Here is a 13,978-nt window from a genome sequence, read left to right as displayed (position 1 = left end):
TATTGGCCGCCTGCCGTGTGACGTCGCTGTGACGCCGCACGACCCGCCCCCTTAGGAAGGAGGCAGTTCGCCAGCCAGAGCGACGTCGCAGGGCAGGTAAGTGCATGTGAAGCTGCCGTAGCGATAATTTTCGCTACGGCAGCTATCACAAGATATAGCATGTGTGACGGGGGCGGGGACTATCGCGCTCGGCATTGCTACAATCGGCTTGTGATGTTGTAGTGTGCAAAGTACCCCTTAGGCTGTGTTCACACGCAATATTTTTGCTGCGCTCTTTTTCTGCGCTTTTTTTCTGCAATCAAAATCTGCTCTCTTGACAGTAAAAACACTTTGTTGAAACGCCCATTTTTCAGAGATTTTGATACATTTTTTGGGAGCAGGTTACATGTGTGATTTGTCTACAGTTTAATAAGATTTCACAATAGTGGTTCTCAAATTCTGGCAGGAATTGCTGTTACTATAAAAAGCAGCTTTTAATTTGCATTAAAAAAAGCAGAAAAAAAGTGATGAAATAAAAGCTACGTGTGAACATAGGCTAATGAAGAAGTTTTTTCAGTGTTTTTTTCTACAGCCAAGATCTTCACTCTTGGCAGTAAAAAAGGCCACATATATACGGCATGCTGCACATTTTCAAAAAATTCAGACAGGAAAAACACATCATCTGTGTGAGGATTTATAAAATCTCAGCATTTGTTGGTGCTGTAAAACACGTAGTGAAAAAACAGCACAAAACGCCACATGTGAAGAAGACTCAGATGCTGCGCTTTTAATACTCAGCACCAAAAACTCCTCATGGAAATGTAACTTTATACATCCAACTTCACGGTCAAGTGATAGAATCGATATATCTCCAGCTTGGCATCGCCTCCTTTATCACAAGGTACCCTTAGGGTATGTGCGCACGTTGCTTTTTACCTGCTTTTTACCTGCTTTTTTGCTGCTTTTTCTTCTGCGCTGTTTAATGCCAAAATGGATGTGTTCTTCTATTCAAGCAAAGTCTATGGGAATTTGGGTTTCTTGTTCACACTATGTTGTTCAAAATGCTGCCTTTTTGTGGCAGAACTTTGGTCAAAAACTCAGCTTTTCAAAGAAGCAACATGTCAATTGTTTTTGCCATTTGGGTTTTGCACTGCAAAGCTGAGTTTTTGACCAAAGTTCTGCCACAAAAAGGCAGCATTTTGAACAACATAGTGTGAACAAGAAACCCAAATTCCCATAGACTTTGCTTGAATAGAAGAACACATCCATTTTGGCATTAAACAGCGCAGAAGAAAAAGCAGGTAAAAAGCAGGTAAAAAGCAGGTAAAAAGCAGGTAAAAAGCAACGTGTGCACATACCCTTAGCTGTAGACACACAGAAGACCTGACAGAGCTGCTTTAGATCGATAAGACACTTAAACCCCTAATTCTGCTTACCTGTATAAAACAACAGAAAACATTAAAGTGGAACTGACACTAAAGTGCAATTTAGATAAATTGTAAGTCATTGATTGACATTCAGCACTGATAGTACACCAAATGAAACAGCACAAAATGCCCCTAAAACTAAGATTGCCAATAGCTCCGCACATAAAATATATTCATCCGGAATAAAGCTATTCTAAAAGGTGAAGGTTCAGTTCTATTTACTTAGTGACATTACTGTGGGGAGAAGAGGGGGTCCTAGATCTAAGTACATACACAATGTAAGAATATTTATCATCCTGCTTGAAAAAAGGACAAGATCATTTTACTGAACATTATACATATGTCTCCATCACCAAAATAGCAGTGGTATAGGATAAGATCTGCTATTTGCTGTATAGGTCGAAATAAATCCAAATTTGTTAAGAATGGCTGGGAAGGCAAGTCAAATATTTAGGGTCTGTGCGCACGTTGCGTTTTGACATGCGTTTACGCAGTGTTTTAAACTGCAGCGTACACGCATGCTTTCTGCGTTCCCAGCAAAGTCTATCAGAATTAAGCAAATTCCATGCGCAGGTTGCGTTTTGAAAGGCAGCAATTTGGATGACAATTTTTTTACAAAATCGATGCGTTCTAAAAAGCAACATGTCACTTATTTTGTGCGTTTTGGGTGCTTTTACCACTCTGTCTATGCAGCATCCAGAATGCATGAATTCTGCATTCAAAATACATCCAAAACGCTGCGTTTTATTTGTCACACCAGAATGCAACATGCGCACAGACCATTAGAGTTTCGGATCTATGCTGAGCTCAGTAAGATACATAGAATTTAGTACACATCTCACATTGCTATTTTTCAGCTGTATTAAAGGGAATCTGTCTGCAGGATGTTGCTATGTAATCTGACAGCACCATGAGGTAGGGACAGAGACCCTGATTACAGCAATGTATTACTTTATATAATGGGTGCAGCAGTTATGAAGAGTTCCAGTCTTCTCTGCTGCAGATCTATCAGAGTTTAGTTATTGAACAGAGTATAACCACACTACAGATTTCTGTGTACATTGTATAGTGAAAGAGAGCTGCTAATCAGAGCTGGGGGTGTGGTTGGACTAGGAAGTCAGTTGTCCTGTAGTGATAATCTGCTGCTGATAAAACAGAGGTTGTATTGAAAAATGCAGCTCAGCGGGAATCAGGGACTTTGCTCAAACATTATGGTGCTCTCAGATAACATAGCAAAAACCAAAGGGTATATTCCCTTTACCTAAAACGTAAATTAATTAACTTGGGGTACATTTCAGTATGATCACAATGGCTTCTCTCCATACTGATGCTAAAGTGGCTACTTGTAGATGAAAGGTCTGTCACAACGATATGAACATTTCATTATGTTTCCACCATAATACTGAATTCAGATAATCTCAGGTTGTAATGATTAATGTAGTGATTTGATTTAAGTCACTTGGGTGAGGTTTGTTAAAGAGTTCTGCAGAGCACGCAGAGTTTCAGTAGTTACCAGGTTGAGGATATATTTTTATATATATATATATATATATATATATATATATGAACAACAAATTTGCATAATATGAGGATCATGAAATCTATTTTAGAAATAAGCAGATAATACAATTTTTTCATTTAAAAATCACAATTTAGTGCCCTGAAATGAAGTTTAGGCCTCATTAAGACGCCCGTGCCAATGGGTTCAAGCATAGACCGCTAAAGCAGACTAACCGCACAGGTTCATTTATTTCTATGTGGCTGTCATAATCAGGTGGGGAGACCCACGGGTAAGTCCCTGCATTGCGATCCGATATTGGACCGATATTGGACCGATATCCACGGATGTCTGAATGAGCCCTTATGCTGTATTCCTTTTTGTTTAATGTATTGTTTAGCATTTCATGGAAAACTGCCAAACTGTATTTTGTTCACCTTGGCTTTTTACTGTGCGATTCTCGATATTTATGGACTCCAGAATAAACCCCTACTGTTCTTACGGAAAATTAAAACTATTCACCTGTAGAATAACAACTAGCAGTATATATGTCCCAGACATTATGTCCGGCATGCTCTTGAGAGAATGCAGGGGAGGGGGCTCGCAACTGGCAGCAAGAGAAGTAAGACATAAGAATGGCATGAGGAATATGCTTCACGGAAGAAATTATATCTATGTTCGGTCCACACAGCGCAGTTTGGTGCAGCTTTTGATGTATTTTGATACTTTGCCCTTTCTTATTAGCCATTTCTTGTTTTTTTTTAATGAAAAACATCAAACACTGGATCAAAACTGGACTGCATGAAAGACGACTTACATTATTAAAGATGAGTACTTATCCAAAAGCTCACGATCATACGTCCCAAACATTTCTGAGAGATCTGTCAAAGTTTCATCTAGGAAGTACAGTTATACTAATAACAGTCTTGAAACTGAACAAAACGGTTTCCTATTTTATACTCAAGTATATATAAAAAAAACGATAACTACCTCTTTTGTCCTCGGCAAAAGAAGATGCCATCCATGAAGTTATTAATTAATACTTAGTAGTCAGGCTTGGGAATTATGGTTAAGATATAAGAAAGAAGTGAAGGAAACGCAGCTTCCTCCTAAAACTTGTTTTGTTAATTTTCTGTAGTTATAATAAAAAAAGAAATAATTTAAAAAAATGCTTCAATCTGTAGCAATAATTGATTTCTGAGCCAGGATAGCGTAACTATTAGATAATACAGTTGAAAGAAGGTATAAAATGTTGAATACACAGACTAAATCCTACTAATTCAATCCCTCTCCATTTTGCAACTATAGTATTGTATAGCGGATAAGTTTCCCTATTGAGATTTTAGGCGGCTTTCAGGAGATATCTGAGTCTTCAGATGGTGGAAGATAGGTCACTGTCACACATCGTCTCTCTGTCAGGTGATTCAATATAATTGGCTGCTTCTTGAAGTTTTAAAAGCATCGCCATCTGCAAGACAAGAGAAAAAGATCAATTTAGTAACTGACATGCTTACGCCAACATTGTCTGTGACGAACTTAATGACAAATTGCCCATGAAACAATTCCTTGGTAAATTTCTAGTTAAAAAGCTCTTCTCGCAAGTAAAAAAAAAAAACAACTATAAAGCCATAAACTGTACTCATCTTTCTACTTTACAGTTGTTCCAAAATTCAATTTATCCAATATGGCTGCTACCACTAGCATCACACGTATGAAGGAAGACCACAAGGCCGCTATGGGGCCCATAAGTTGGGGGGGCCCAGTGCTCCACTTCTGCTGACTTGACTTAAACGGTATACGTGTCACGGCAGGGGATAGAAGCCATACTGGCCATATAATAAAATACAAAGGGAAAGGGAAAGGAATGTCCTATTGCTAGGGAAAGGGGGAAGTGGTGACCCCTGACAACAATCTGCAGTTCACCCTCACTGACCTCACCAACCCTATAGAGGTTCAGCACCTGTCGCCAAGCAGGAATACCTCACCCTAGGCAATCCCTGATCTGGGCCCTAAGTAAGAATGGCGGGTAAGAGCGCTAGTCAACACCACTAACGCTAAGGAAGGCAAAAGGAAACAATACAGGGAAATACAAATGCTACCACCTGAGCCCAGGGAGATAGCAAAGTCAAACACTTATCTTAGAAGCAGCTACAACAGAAGTCTCTGGAACAACAATAGAAGACGACTGCTGCAGACCACAGCCAGGGACAATTATAAACCACACCCAAACCATCCAAGGGGGAGGTTTATAAAGGAATTCAGAGGCTGGAAACTGAGATGAAAAACTGACAGTTTCCCAGGGTCATAGAATTTGCAGCTGTCAGATAACAACATACGCTGCCAATCTCTGGGATTTTCTAACACTCGACGCCACTTGATTGTCAGTTGACCATGACACCTACGTGAAAGGCCGTGACTCATCAGTGGCAATATGGTTCCTCAGGTTGTAGATACAGTTGGATAAAGTCTTGCTGTCACCTCAATATTCCATTCCGCCATTCAGCCTGTGCATCTGAGTCTCATAATAGCAGGCCAGATGATATCACTAGATCAAGTCTCAAGTTTGCTGTGTGGCGCATCGAACTGCACATAGAACACATTGGAGTTGCACATCAGGGTAACAGGGCTAGGTGAGTAGTTTTTGTCTTATAAGCCAGTACTTATGGAGGAACTGCAGGGCCTGATACTGTGTGGGGTTAAACTGTGGAAGCATCATACTGTAGTGGTGCTCACCTTGGGCATCAAATTGTAGAAGGAATCACTGTAGGGGCCTCATAATAAACTGTGTGGAGGAGCTGTGGAAGCATCATACAGTGTGGGGGGCTGTGTAGGCAACATACTATGTGATTAACTTCACACTATGTATTGGAGTACATAGGGGCCATTGCACTTTTGTGGGTTAAGTGGTATAGACATAATTCTGTAGGGGGAGCTGTGTGGGCATCAAAATGAGGATTCACTGTGTGTGCATCATACTGGGTTGGGGATCAGTATAGGGCCATTATTCTGTGGAGGACACTGTGGTAATACCATAGTTTGGTAAGCACTGTACGCCCTTCTACTGTAATGGGGGGCTGTGGGTGCATTACACTGTATTGGAGGGCACTGTGTAGACATTACACTGTATTGGGCCACTGTAGCAGTGGTATCATACTGTGTTGTGGGCACTTGTGAGGGCATCATACTGTATGTGTGCTGAGTACTTTGGGAAATTCACTGTGGGGTTATCATACTGTGTGGGATGCTCTGTGGGCGCAAATTGTGTTGGAGAATTCACTGTTCAGGTATACTGTAGGAGGGGCATTTTGGGGGACATTAAAATCATAGGTGGTATCATCATGGGTTAGAACATTAAGAGGCTTCAAAGGGGGCATATTTCTATGAACATGCTACAATACATGTTCCGCTGTTTCTTTAAAATTTGCTAAGTATGCCCTTCTATGACTGCATTCACGTGCTATGAACTGATTGTTTTTTTGGTGGTGACCTCAATTAGAGCTCTCTGCTATGGGGGTTCATTATTTCTATGTAACCCCCTGGCTGCTATTACACATTCCAAGCTATCACTCAGCATTTCCAAGTTAACATAAGTTAAATATGCATAGTTGTTTAGCAATAATGCCTCCTATAACCACATTACTGCAAGACATGCAAATTTGCTGTTTAAAGCTTAAAGAAACCAAAGTAACAAATCCTGTGGGTACTGTAATGGCGTCCATGCTCATCACTAATTGTTCTGAAACTGCTGAAGACAATTTCCAAAAGAAGAGTACTTGATATGATTCCTTGTGTTTTCAGGTGACTTCTAAGGCCTGTACACATACCGATTATTGAAACTTTTCAAACAGTGAAAAGAAATGATAAAAAAATGACTATAGTCCTTGTTATACTATTATACGTTTGGTGAATTGAGTTATTTTTCAGTACCATTATATCTATGGTATATGCAGTAGGAATGGTCCTGGCACATATACCCATACAGTCAAAGAAACCCAGCATATGCCAAAAGAAAGCCATTTTGATGTATGTTCAGGTAGTATAATTGGCATTCCTAAAAACCATAGTAAAGTTTTCTTCAGTAGGTTTATATTCAATGTACATGATGTGGCATTTTCTCTGTGGATTCATTAAATGTAATGTAATGTGAACAAAGAATTAAGTATCAATCCTTAGTCTAATAAGGTATACCAGTGGGTCTGACTCCAAAGAAGCTGGTGGGGATTCCTTCACGATGAGTTCTCTAGGAGGTGATGCTGACAGATTGGTGCCCATACTGGGTTGTGGAAGGTGCAACAGCTTTGACTGATCTTGTTGTGCCAAAGGCCAGGGTAGTGTGTCTCTAACCCACTCCACCGGATCCTCCCAGGCAGCTTTATGTCCATGAACCTATTGTAATAAGAAGAAAATAAAAAGATGAATACACAGTTACTTTCCCAGTAGCAGCGTTTGGCTTTGTGTAATACAGTGCAAAATTGTTTAACTATAATTAATCTTGTATATTGCTATATGTTTGTAACGTTTGTTATGAAGAATTCTTCAATAAAACGAGTTTTAATCTTGTAAGATCTAAGATTAGACATAAAAGATACGATTATTTATTTTGCCTTTTGCCTGATATTCTATCTATAAATGGTTAAACTCCAGCGATTGGAGCAATCTCGTTGCTGCAAATACTGGCAGATGCGGCTATATAACACAGCAGATGGCAGATATAGAGCTAGCTCAGCTCTTGAGCCCGCACCGTACATGAGGACCTGGCTAAGGATGCATTATAATAATTATTGTATACTGTGTCAAAAAGGGGCTAAATAGCCTTTGAACAATGAGTTGATGCTTGAAAAGGCCAGCTTTATTCCCTCTTTCTTGTTCATAATGACTAAGATAAGAAAGTTATCTTAAGAAAAACCAAACATGTTATTATCACCAAGCACAAGCAGTTTAAAGACAAGGCTATCTCCAAAGAACACTGCTTCCTCTTCAATGGTTCACACATTATCAAGAAGATTGTTAATCAAGGAACAAGTAGGGCACTTATGCGTATTCTCTCAAGTTTTGGATCCGTTGGATTTTTTAATACCTAATACATTTTTGATATTTTAATATACTGGATTGTGGTGCTGAGTCCACTCTTCACTTCTTCTCAGTTTCATATCATAGCATTTCTGTATGCAAGGTGTCGATTCGTATTGAAATGATGATGCCCTACAACTTTGTAATTCACTTTGTTCTCTATCTCGTTCTGTTTTCGAGATAAAAATGCTAACTCCGTTGTTTTTCACCAGGTGGCGCTATAAGTGGTTTCATTGCGTAGCACATGGCTACTTTACTATACCTAGACACCACTTCTATGCCTATAGCTGCCGCCGTTCTCAAATTAATGGCGGTGGACAGGATATGGGTGGACACACTGTATATATCCACACAGCGCTTCAGCATGCTCAGTACTTCCCTACTACGTTCTTAAAGGAAACCTGTCAACCATACGTTAAAGAAGTGGTTCACCCATTTTAATTATTTGCTAGATTGATGTAACCTTGAGAAACAATGTTTCTCTTAAATACCATGCGTAGGGCGTGTAAGAGGCGCTATTGCGGACCGCTCTTCCCCATCGCCTGACCCCTGAGTTCCGTTACCTCAGGGATCCGGTGATGTCACGTCAACTTCCTGTTCACCTGACATCACTGCAGTCAGCCCCTGTCTCCATGAGTCACTGGGCTGTTGGCGGAGTTTCATCGCTCGTCACAGTCCAGCTTCCCTCCTACTTGTTGTGCTCTGCAGTGAGGGAGGAGGAAGCAGGGAGATGCTGGGCTGTCACACTGGTCTGTGCTGAGTGGGGAAACTCTGCTCACAGCCCAGAGACTCGGGGAGACTGGGGCCGGCCACAGTGATGTCAGGTGAGTAGGAAGTTGACGTGACATCACCGGATGCTCGAGGTCACGCGATGGGGAAAAGCGGACCGCAATAGCGCCGCTCACAGGACAGGTATTTGAGAGAAACATCGTTTCTCAATATAATATCATTGTGGCCAATAGTGAAAAGGGGTGAACCATATGCTTTAAGCTCCCTAAACTCGCTTTGCAATGCATGTGAACCATAAGGCACTAGCAGTGTTCCACGAACACAATTGACATATACCTTTTCTTCACTTTTTGACCTAACCTTCTTTGCTGACTTTTTAAGGTTATCTGCCTGCCAGTAATTCTGTGATTAATTCTAATATTAAAGGGAACCTGTCAGCAGAAATTTCCCCTAAAACCTAACAGATTCCCCCTCTGCAGCTCGTGGGCTGCATTCTAGAAAGGTCCCTGTTATTATTGGGCCCCCTTTCTGACCAAAAAAAAGAGTTTATAAAGAGGTACCTTTTTGGCTTCGGATTCTATAAATCAGACACGGGGGCGGGCAGCCTGATGGCCGTTATTCTGCCCCCTGGTCCTGTATGCCGCCCCCATCGCTGATTTCCATACTTTTGGACGCCGCCCACTGCTCCAGCCATCCCCGCGCATGCCCAGTGCCAGTCTCACGGGACTGAGCACTGTGACTGCTGGTGACGTGTGCGCAGGCAAGTGATTATGGGCGGGACTGTGACTGTTATCAGCAAGTACCCGCCCATAATCTCGTGAACGCGCAAACCTCTCCAGCATCACACTGTGCTCAGTGTAGATGCTAGACTGTATGGGCTGCTTCCAGGGATGACGTCCCTTTGTCACGTGATAGGGGCGTGTTCAAAATACTATCACGTGACAAAGGGATGTCATACCTGGAAGCAGCCCATACAGTCTAGCATCTACACTGAGCACAGTGTGACGCTGGAGAGGTTTGCGCGCTCACGAGATTATGGGCGGGTACTTGCTGATAACAGTCACAGTCCCGCCCATAATCACTTGCCTGCGCACACGTCACCAGCAGTCACAGTGCTCAGTCCCGTGAGACTGGCACTGGGCATGCGCGGGGATGGCTGGAGCAGTGGGCGGCGTCCAAAAGTATGGAAATCAGCGATGGGGGCGGCATACAGGACCAGGGGGCAGAATAACGGCCATCAGGCTGCCCGCCCCCGTGTCACATTTATAGAATCCGAAGCCAAAAAGGTACCTCGATATAAACTCTTTTTTTTGGTCAGAAAGTGGGCACAATCATAACAGGGACCTTTCTAGAATGCAGCCCACGAGCTGCAGAGGGGGAATCTGTGAGGTTTTAGGGGAAATTTCTGCTGACAGGTTCCCTTTAAAGTTGTGGCATAACCACTCACCGTTGTCTGAACCTCAATGCCCCTAGATTCTATGATGAAATTAAATGATGACAGCAGCAGGGAGGGGCTAGAAGAAGAGGGAGGAGCTAGAGACAAAGCTCCTCCCTCTTCTCCTCCCTCTTTCCTGCTGGAAATACTTCTTTAAGACTGAAAGGATAGCACAATATAGTAGCACACTTGCCTTAAGTCCATCTTTGGCACCTTCTGAAAGGTATGGGATGATAGAGTTATTCCACAGATCGATAAACCATACACGGAAATCCTCAATTCCAATTGGACAGGATAAGAAAAAGCAGGGACCTAGAAAACGAACAAAAAAATTATTCACAAAACTTTGATTGTATGAAAGACCTCTAATACATTTTACAAATATAAGATTTAAGAAAGTTAATAACAAACAGGCTCACAGTGGGAAAGGTTGATTCCATGGTGGGCCTCTGTACAGGAGAGGGAGATCACCCCTTCTTATGAGCAGAAATTGTCAAAAGCACTTGATTTATGATGCACAGACCAAGCCAGCATCTCAGAATTAATTCAACAAACTAGCTAGTTTATTATTATATAGATGCATAGTTATATTTGTGAATGAAGTTAATGTAATAAACAATCATGGCTGAAAATGTTGGCACCCTTGAAATTGTTCCAGAAAATGAAGCACTTCTGCCTGAAAATTATTGCAATTACATGTTTTGTCAAACATATGTTAAAAAAAAAAAACCACAGCGGAAAAAAGGCAAATTGGACATAATTTCACACAAACCCCCCAAAATGGGCAGGACAAAATTGTTGGCACCTTTACAAAATTATGGGTAATTGTCTGAACAATGTGATACTTGTTCAAACTCACCTGTGACAAGTAACAGGTGTGGGCAATATGAAAACCACACCTGAAACCAGATATAAGGGGGAGAAGTTGACTCAATCTTAGTATTGAAAAAAAAGGATTTTCCAGGACTTCATTCCATAAAACTAATCTTTTTATTAAAAATTCATTTAAAAACAGAATGATCCATCTTGAGGATAAAAACTAATGTTTTTCTGGCATACACTATGCCCTTACTCATGGGAATTAAGAAAGATTAATTATATGGATGGAAGTGCCAGAAAATCCTTTTTTCTTCAATGGTTCTAAAGCAACTAAACTTCACCAGCAGGAATTGGCACCCAATAATCAACTTTCTGGTATATCCTGAAAAAAGAGAATTTTGTTACTAACCGTAAATTCTTTTTCTTATAGTTCCGTCATGGGAGACCCAGACCATGGGTGAATAGCTACTGCCCCCGGAGGACACACAAAGTTACTACACTCAAAACGTGTAGCTCCTCCCTCCTAGCATATACACCCCCTGCTAGCCAGTCCTAGCCAGTTTAGTGCAAAAGCTCAAGGAGGACATCCACCCACAAGAAGAGACAGAGTAAAATCCGGAAGAACCGGCACCTCTGTCTACAACAATAACAGCCGGTGAAGACACACGGAACAAGAAACCTGCCAACAGGCAATAGGGAGGGAGCTGGGTCTCCCATGACGGAACTATAAGAAAAAGAATTTACGGTTAGTAACAAAATTCTCTTTTTCTTTAACGTTCCTATGGGAGACCCAGACCATGGGACGTTCAAAAGCAGTCCATGGGTGGGAATAAACAGACAACTGAGAAGCAGGCAAACCTAACTTCACAAATGGGCGACAGACGCCGGACAAATGCGTCTGCCCAAGCCCGCGTCTGCCAAAGCATGAGCATGCCTTGGGTAGTGCTTCGAAAAAGTATGCAGACTAATTCGAGCTGCAGTCTGACAGACCTACTGAGCCGTAACCTGGTGCCTGAAAGCCCAAAAAGGCGCCGACAGGTCTGATCAAATGTGCTCTGATCCCCGGCGGGGAAGGCACTTGAGTACACTTGTAGATCTCGGAAATGGCCGACCTAAGCCAACGAACCAGGGTCGGCTTAGATGCCGAGAGACCGCTACGCTGACTAGCAGTCAGCACCAGAGAGAGGTGCACCGCCTAATAACGGCGGTGCGAGACACATAGATCCGGAGCGCCCGCACCAGATCCAGGATATGCAACACTTCCTCAAGCGATGAACAGGAGCCGGACAAAAGGAAGGCAGGAAAATTGCCCCGGATAAGGTGGAAGCAGTAACCGCCTTAGGGAAAAAAGTCCGGAGTCGGATGAAGACCACCTTGTCTTGATGCAAAAGACCAAAAAAGGGGGTGACTCCGAGAGAGTGCAGCCAGAACTCTCTGGCGGGAAATTATAGCCACTAGAAAGACTACTTTCTGTGAAAGATGAAACAAAGAAACCTCCCCAAGAGGCGCAAAGGGGGGTTTCCGGGAACCGGGAGGACCGGATTAAGGTCCCAGGGCTCCATAGGCCGCCGGAAAGGCGGAATGATGTGAGATGCGCCCTTAAAGGAGCGCACCGGAGCCAGCCGGACGATACGCCGCTGGCACATACTGACAGAGCCGAGACCTGTCCCTTAATGAGGGATAGTCCTAGCTGTAGACCGGACTGTGGAAGGGACAGGAGGGTCGGCAAGGCCAAAAAGGTCAAAGGACACTTTGGAGCTCGAGTCATAGCGGAGATGACTTCAGGAAGGATATCAGAAGTCGCCAAGATCCAGGACTCAAGAGCTACGCCGTCAATCTGAGAATCCAGAATTCTGACGGAAAAAACGGACCTTTTGAGAAAAGGTCTGAACGGTCCGGAAGATGCCATGGCAACCCAACGGACAGAAGGAGCAGGTCAGAGTACCAAGCCTGCCTGGGTCAGTCTGGAGTATGAGAATGACCCGACGGCCCCCTTTACTGATCTTGCCCAGGACTCTGGACAAGAGGTAGAGGGTGAAATACGTAAAGAGACGAAGCTGGGATCAAACATGAACCAGTGTGTCTACCGCAAAACCTGAGGATTGTGGACCACGGTTGGACAGCTGAAATAGTCTGCCTCGCAGTTATCACCTCTAGGATGTGGGCTGCGGATACGGTGGACTAGGAGTCCCTTGTCCACTGAAGAATGTTGAGCTGCCAAGATTGCCAGGCGGATGAGTGTCCCGCCCCGGAAGCTGATGTAGGAAAACGCTGTCACGTTGTCCGACTGGACTCGAATGTGCCTAGCCGCCAACAGATGGTGAAGGCTTAGAGAGCTAGAAATACAGCTCTGATTTCCAGCACATTGATCCAGAGGGCTGATTCGGACAGAGTGCAAGCGCCCTGCGCTCCACGGTGGAGATATACTGCTCCCAAGGCGGATAGGCTTCCATTGACGCCACCGTCTGACCAGCACCTGTATAAGGTGTCTGATAGAACGACGTCGACCGCCAGCGGAGGGACTACTGATCGACTAAGAGCAGCTTCACAAGTGCCGACAGAGTCTCGAATTGCGTCCCTGAGAACCTCTGGTTCGAAGTCAGAGTGGACTTGGACAGAAAGACAAGCCACCCGAATAGGTTAGAGTGGCGAGAGTGAGCGAAGCACTCTACTAAGAGTCAGCCCTGGATGAAGCCCCGACAAGAAGGCCGTCCAGGGCAAAAGATCACTGCCAATCCCTAGGGGTGCAGGACCCTAATCACAGCTGCCCCAATGAGAATACTCGAGGGGCCGTGGCTAACCCAAAGGGAAGAGCCACGAATTGGACCACTCCGATTGTCAAAACGTAGTAAACGCTGGTGTGAAACTGCGATTGACTCCTGCAGATAGGCATCTCTGATGCCGATGGCTGCTAGGGAATCTCCTTGGGTTCTTGATTGATCCGGTGAAAAACACACGGAACAAAACCGAGACTCCATGTGAAAACGCCACACCTGACTATGCTTGAAAAGCTAAAGATCC

At 43.3% G+C, this 13,978-nt stretch overlaps 1 protein-coding gene across 2 annotated transcripts in view; it reads right to left on the bottom strand.

The window, feature by feature from the left end:
- Positions 1-2,929: 2,929 nt before the first annotated feature.
- The window catches only part of NAV1 (neuron navigator 1), a 190,455-nt gene continuing 179,406 nt past the window's right edge, over positions 2,930-13,978 (bottom strand). For both annotated transcript variants that reach the window (XM_075335814.1, XM_075335815.1), the window contains 3 exons: positions 10,332-10,450; positions 7,093-7,290; positions 2,930-4,372 (listed from right to left, as the gene is read on the bottom strand). In XM_075335814.1, the coding sequence (XP_075191929.1) occupies positions 4,277-4,372; positions 7,093-7,290; positions 10,332-10,450 (413 nt within the window). In that variant the 3' untranslated portion in view covers positions 2,930-4,276. The remainder of the gene's footprint in view (positions 4,373-7,092; positions 7,291-10,331; positions 10,451-13,978) is intronic.

Source organism: Anomaloglossus baeobatrachus, chromosome 2, assembly GCF_048569485.1.
Source record: "Anomaloglossus baeobatrachus isolate aAnoBae1 chromosome 2, aAnoBae1.hap1, whole genome shotgun sequence".
Lineage (NCBI taxonomy): Eukaryota > Metazoa > Chordata > Amphibia > Anura > Aromobatidae > Anomaloglossus > Anomaloglossus baeobatrachus.
This window is presented reverse-complemented; position numbering and strand designations above follow the sequence as displayed.